Source organism: Chenopodium album, chromosome 6 (genome assembly GCF_948465745.1).
Source record: "Chenopodium album chromosome 6, dcCheAlbu1.1, whole genome shotgun sequence".
Lineage (NCBI taxonomy): Eukaryota > Viridiplantae > Streptophyta > Magnoliopsida > Caryophyllales > Amaranthaceae > Chenopodium > Chenopodium album.
In genome coordinates this window covers 9,277,665-9,284,565 of record NC_137839.1, presented here as the reverse complement: position 1 = coordinate 9,284,565, position 6,901 = coordinate 9,277,665, and the positions used below count along the sequence as shown (strand labels likewise).

Sequence of the window (6,901 nt, the reverse complement as noted above, 5' to 3'; positions counted from 1 at the left end):
TAGAAGGAATTCAAATTCATCCATAATTTTCCAAGTTTGTATAATTGAAGTATATGGCTTAATGACAACACTACTTGTCTAGTTGTCTAATTGGAACATTCTCTACACAACTAAGACAAACAACAAGAGATAACTACATATCTAAAATCAAAACAAAACTAAACTAAAGCACATAAAAGAAGAAAACCAAGACATCTATAATAATTATACAGGAAGAACACCTGAATCTGATAAACCTGCACCTGAATTCTCAGACCGAGCAACACCGATGTCTCCGCCACCACAACCACCCACCGGTGCTCGACAAAGCGGACAATCAAAATGCGAATAAAGCCACATATCAATACAAGGAGCATGAAAAGAGTGCTTACATCTAACCAACTCCCTAACATCTTCCCCTTCTTCAAACACTGACAAACAAACTACACACTCTTCACAGCAACTACTGTCACCTTCTTCTGGTAGACTATTTTTGTACTTATATAGATTTGAATCCAATTCCACAATCTTCCGACCATTGAACTGCTTCGGAGCAGTTCTGATGACTTCCCTGTTTCTAGACCAAGTAGAGGACGGGTAGTCAGTGCACCAGTTAAGTGCTAAACAATGATAGATAGCTAAAACAAGTCCAGCCGTCACGACGACGAAGAATCCGCAGTATAACATGCTCAGATTGTAGTGACCGGGTTGTTGCTCGCCTAGTGATGGAGGTTCTATATGGTAGTGTGATGGATCACTCATTTTAGTTTGTTGGTTTTGTTTTCTGGGTTTTTTTTATTTTATTTTATTTTGGTTTAACAAGTAAATAAATAAAGAAAAGTTGGAAAAATTCTGCAGGTTGATGTTATATGAAGGGGTTGTTAAAGTAGAGTTTAAGGAAATTTTGTTTGATTTGATTTGCGGTTTCCAAAGACTGTAGAATCATCATGGAAGTGAGGACAAAGCTTTATTTGCTATATGTGCTACCAAACAACGACGGCTAACATTTATTTTTCTTATTTTTATTTTGTTTAGGTTGTTGTCAATTTATTTTCTAAATACAAAGGCTATGAACATATGAACTTAGATCTGGTTTTTTTTTTTAGGGACCTCTTAGAGGTTCCCTTCTAATGACGGAATTGAAAATCGGAAAAATATTTAGTTGAGTGAAATTGTAGTTGATGAATTTTTTTATGGGGATCGAATGATACTAAGGACCTGTTCACATACGTTTATTTTCATTTCAATTCAGCTCCTAATTTATTTCTCTTATAAAATATTCAGTTCAGTTTAGCTGAGTTCAGTCTATGAGAACAGGTCCTAAGAATAAGTTTTATGTTCTTTAATTTTATGCTTATGTTCATCAGATGCACCGTGTACATTTTGCATACGATTATATCATCAAATTATTTTTCATTGTATCTATATCTATACTAGTCTATATCTATCTATATCTATACTAGTATTTAAAAACAAAAACCATCAACCCTATAATGCCACATGTACATTTCATTTTTTTTTTTTCTCCAATGCCACATGCCACCTTATTTAATCTTTCTTTTTTTAATATCTTTTCTCATATGAAAAAAAAAACTTTAATTCAATACATATATGAATGATTGAATGTTGTTTGGTTCACTTTCCTCCAGTTTAATTTCTACTACAATTACATTCAATTTTCACCTCTTCTTCTCCTCTATAAACTATTCATTTGCCAATATAAATATATTAAAAAATAATTATTTATATAGTATACCTATAAATAAACCGTGCGTTGCACGGGCCAGAAGGCTAGTTAAAATTGAAGAGCTCAACCGATAATATTCATTTAAAATTTTCTTGTCCAATAATTTAAGAAGAAAATTATGGGTCCACCTCTTTGTAACTCTCATAATTATTGTCACATACTAGGACTTTCACAGATATGACATAAATAATTGCTTTCATTTATAAGTCTTTGTGAAAACCCCTGTTTTTTTGTGGGTGATGTGAAGCTTGAGCTATAAAAAGCTGGATAGAAAAAATCTAGTTTCCTGGTATTAGATCTTTTTCTGTTCTGTGAATATATATCTTCTCCTAGGTTGTCCTTTACTATTTGATACTCCGCTTATCTACTACGGAGTATAGAAATAAAGCAGATATTTATTAATGAAGAGGACACACTATTAAAAGGAAAATTAAGACACGCGATTGGTGACTAATTGGACTAAAAATTGACCTTATTCTAGATGCCATTTATATAAATTTATATATCTTTATGGGTAAAATTAAAAAAATTTACAAAAATTTACAAAAATGCTATATTGATACGATTAACTCGAAAATCATTACATATTAAAAAATAGAGTTTCTATGGTATACCCATGCTTTTTCAAGTTTCTAAGCTGTGTCCTTCAACTCCTTATCAATACTAAAATGTACCCTTATTAGTTGTTTAAAAGTTATTTAAGAGTGTGATTTCGTGGCTTCAGTTTTCATTATTAGGGTTGCGGTGGCTAAGATTTCTTTCTCCTACCATTTCCTTACCTTTTATCATCATTCTATTAAATTTATAGTTAACTTTAGGTGACGTGGAAGTCCCAATGAGGGTACCATTCATTAATGGTAGTGAGTTGAGGGGCACAACCTATAAACTTTAAAAAGCATGGGTACACCTTAGAAACTCAAATACCTTAGGGGTATAGCTTAGAAAATTTTTTTTTTTTTTTTTTTGAAGGAGAAGCATGTGTTTATGAATAATTTTATTTATTTTGTTGAGACGTGATTCTATGCATTATCATATTCAAATGTTGGAAATTGGATAAGATCAAGCACCCATGAGGAGTCTAATTAAAGGAGAATCTGATTTATTTAATCTATTACGGAGTAGTTTGTTGTAAACTTGTAATTAATGCAAAAGGCTACTTGTGGGTTTGGGTAAAGCCTTTGCATAAAGTGGAAGAGAAAAGAAGTTTTACTTAACCTATATAAGTAGGTCGATTACGACATTTATAGAGTTTTTAATCTTCTTATTTATCCTGTTCTCGAAAACACCAAACATCCAAAAATTGAAAAACTTAATAAAAAAAAAAAAATTAAATTCCGAGTATATTAATATTTTAAGTGTTATGTGCAATTTTGGAATATTTTATATCTCACAAATAATAGTTCAAAGTTGCACATAACATTTAACGAATGTAGTATAAAATTTGATGCTTTTTTGGAGGCTCTATTAATGGTTGGTCGCAATGAATCCCATTATTATAAATTTTTCTATCTCAATTTAATTGACTATATGGGTATGTTCACTTCAACTTAATTTCAGTTTAGTTAAGTTGAATTCAGCTCCAATTAGTTCAGTTCAGTTCAGTTTAGTTTAGTCTACCTCTTAATTTCCTTCTCTTATAAAATATTCATTTCAGCTCTATTCAATTCAGCTCATCTCCAATCAGTTCAGCTCAGCTCAGTTAATGTGAACATGCCCTATACCTTTGCTAACTGAATTATTGTCTTTAGAAAACGAAAATTCCCCAATTGGTAAACAAAGATCTTGATTCTATTGAGGTATCTATTGAGGTACCATAACTCATTGATGCCTTGAAAGAGAAATGTAACCCTATCTGATGGATTATTAGTGACCAAAATAGATTGAGTTTCCATTAATAACAAAAGGTTGTGATTTGTCTCAAACCAAAGTTTAGTACCATACAAGACTGCCTAACAATGTTTACATTAAGTATGTACCAAAATACACATAACCAATACCAACAAAAACTACAAAAAACATGTTTAGCTTTTACTGATTAGATGTGGCAGTCTTTGGCTCTGTTGGTTTGAATGTGCTTCCTTATAGTCTTCAATCTGCATCCACTTCCATTTGAAATTCAGTTGCATTTGAACTTGGAATTGTGATTGAATCAAGATAGGAAACAACCTCTGCAATTAATTCCTTGTCTACTTGAAGCAATTCTGGTACAACACCTTGCCTGTCTAGACTTCTTTTTTTCATGTGTGGTATTGTGTAGTTGTTTCCTCCTTTTCTTCTTAAGACCTCAACCATGCATGACTGAAGTGTAATCCAACTGTATTTGTTCAACTCTGGATCAAATCCTTTGAATGCTATTTTAACTTCTTTGATCAGATCATCTAAAGTTTGAGGAAATGATTGATATTGCAGTGATTGAATGACATTGAAAAGTCCTAAGTCTAGAACATTCATGTCTGGTGATTGTGTTGGTTGAAAAACAAATTGTATGTTGAATCCATATACTTGACATGCTTCTTGAAATTCTGCATCTTGTGGTATTTGGTGAGGCCTAGCATTATCCCATTGAATAGTTATGTTTTTGGGAAGTTGGGGTGGCCATTGTTCATGTATTGTTGGCAACACATGATTAAGTAGCATGTCCCTTATTGCTTCCTTTTTAATACTCTGGATTGCCTTAGCCTCAATGGTTCCCTTATCTCTGTTTTTACTCTTTTTCTTTGCTTCCTCATACTTCACAAAAGGGAAAAGACCATACTTCCCATCATGTAATAATTGTTTGTTTGCATCATACAATGGTTTCCCAATCATGCCCATAAACATAGCCTTTATCTTGAACCTTTTGGACTGTTTGGCTCTGTATGGATTGTCTTCAGCTGGGAGGAGGTAGAACGTCCTTTTTCTGGGTTTATAAAAAACCACTTTTCATCAATGTGAATCCATTGTTGCATGTCTTCAAATAAAGGGTCCCCTTCTGCTGGAATTGGGGTTATGTGACTTAGAACCCATTTCATTCTTGTTATTTTATGCTGGTCAGTGAGTGCTGGTTTGTTTGTGCTTGTGTGTGTTCTCAATCTACCCCTTTTCCTTAATCTGTGAATAGCTGACTTTGACACATTAAGTGCTGCAGCATATCCTCTTCCAGTTTGTCTTTTGTACATAGGCACTGATGTTAAGAATTCATTACTGTACTCCTTTTGTTTTCTGCCCATAGTGCTTATTTTTTTGGTCCTTACATCTACAGCATTTCCTTGTAACATGTGTTACTTAATTACCTTAAACCATCTTGTTGTTGTTGATCTATGCACATGATGCTTTCTTGCCAAACTGGATAAAAATCCCCTTGGCAATGAGTCCCCCTCCATATTGAGCACGATCTCATCAACTAGTTGGTGCTTTTCTTTTACTGTCATTTCTCTGTTTTGTCTGCCATACATATGTAGTGGACCATGTACTTCACCATCATCATCTCCATCATAACCACCTTCTTGTTCTGAGTTGTTGTTTTCATCTTGAGTCTCTTCATCTGTGAAATGATGTCATGCTTCCATTGTTTGCTCCTCATTGTACAATTGATTTTCATTAAAAAAGAGTTCTTCCAAGAACTCTGCCATGAGTCTCTATATTTTTTTTTCAGGCTGACTGTAGGTGATGAAGTGGTGGCTGGATTTTTTTGGAATGGTCTTCAACGGAGCCTAGAAGAATGGAACATAGATGCTGTTTTTGTCTTTTTAGCACTGTGAATTTTAGGCTAACTATGAACTAATTTTAGGATTATGTAATTTGTAGGATGATGTTTTGTAAACAATTAACTACTCACCCTTAACCCCCCCAACCCCTCCCTGCTATCTCCTTTGCTTGAAAAACAAACTGAAATGTGGTTTGGAAAGTCCTCTTTTTATAAGGGGATATGATTTGAATGTGAAAAAGTTTAGGTTTTGGGGTATTTGGCAAATTTTTTGAATTTGCCTTGAAAAATTGGGAGGGAATTTTGTGGGAACTCAAAAAAATAAAGGGGATTCCCTCCTTAATTTGGCTGAAAAAAGGGAGGGAATCCCCACCCATGTGCAAAGTCAGGGAGTATTTGGGTGGGAAAAGTACACCTCACCATTTTTTCCCACTACTTTTACTTTATTAAAAAAAGACCCCACATGCTTTCTCTCCTATTTTACTCCCTTAATTACTTAATCTCCACATGCTTAAAGGCCCTTAAAAGTTTTGCCTAGGTATGCGTAAAATGGTCCTTTGTTGCAACTAAAATGAACCGGAGGTAGTAACATTTTTTTTTATAATCTTCCCTTTTGCCATCAATTATAGTCAATTTCATCTAATTGTTTTTAACTCCTTCACAAATTAAACAAAGAAAATTGGATTAGAGATGTGGAGTACATACTCTTCCGTCTTTTGTTACTCCATAGATTATTAAACGTTCCTAATTATGCTTGACATCTTGGCAATACAATTTTTTTTAACCTATATCAATAATTGTAAAATTGATATGAGAAAATTAAAATTAAGAAGAATATTACAAAACCTCATTAATGTGTAAATAATGCACTACCTTCGTCAATGATTTGATATAAAGTATAGAGGAAAAATGTCTAATAGTTGCAAATAATATGAAATGTAGGTAGTATAATAGATATGTTTTACCTAAATAAAATAAAATAAAATAAAAACAAAAAAAAATACATATTAAAATTTTCTCTGAACTTTTGAAATTTTTAGAATTTATAAACTTTCAAGCATTCCCCTGGAACATTTAGAAAATCCAAGCATTCCTCCTTGTAAGTTGTAACTACTCCCTTCGTTCCTCAATGATAGTCCCTTATAGACGATTTTCATTGGAAATAATAAACATAAATAAAAAGTAGTAAAATTACATTGGAAATATAAATTTACATTGGGTATGCAAAAAAGTAGAGAGAGAAAGTGCTTCCTATGTTTTTAAATACTTGTTTCAAATCTCCATTATCTCCATGTGCGGAGTTTTAGGAGAAATTAGAGAAATTAATTAAATATGGAGGTAGTGGGATAGGTGGAACAATAAAAAAAATTGTAAAAAAAAAAAAACAAAAGTAGTAGAGAGAATTGGAGGAGAGAGAATATGAATGAATAAAATATGAATTATGTTGGGTCTACTAGGTGAGAGAATCGAAATGAATTAAATATTGTAAA

The 6,901-nt window shown here is 32.8% G+C and overlaps 2 protein-coding genes across 2 annotated transcripts; both read right to left on the bottom strand.

The window, feature by feature from the left end:
- On the bottom strand, positions 1-804 carry LOC145634547 (RING-H2 finger protein ATL52-like). Its single transcript, XM_081685970.1, has one exon. The coding sequence runs from the start codon at positions 739-741 to the stop codon at positions 205-207; it is 537 nt and encodes a 178-aa protein (XP_081542096.1). The 5' UTR covers positions 742-804; the 3' UTR covers positions 1-204.
- Positions 805-3,814: 3,010 nt separating this feature from the next.
- On the bottom strand, positions 3,815-4,540 carry LOC145636639 (uncharacterized). Its single transcript, XM_081688205.1, has one exon. The coding sequence runs from the start codon at positions 4,538-4,540 to the stop codon at positions 3,815-3,817; it is 726 nt and encodes a 241-aa protein (XP_081544331.1).
- Between the last annotated feature and the right edge of the window lie 2,361 nt (positions 4,541-6,901).

Excerpts from the sequence above, each read along its gene's own strand:
- LOC145634547 (XM_081685970.1), bottom strand. The coding sequence starts at position 741 with ATGAGTGATCCATCACACTACCATATAGAACCTCCATCACTAGGCGAG.
- LOC145636639 (XM_081688205.1), bottom strand. The coding sequence starts at position 4,540 with ATGGGCATGATTGGGAAACCATTGTATGATGCAAACAAACAATTATTA.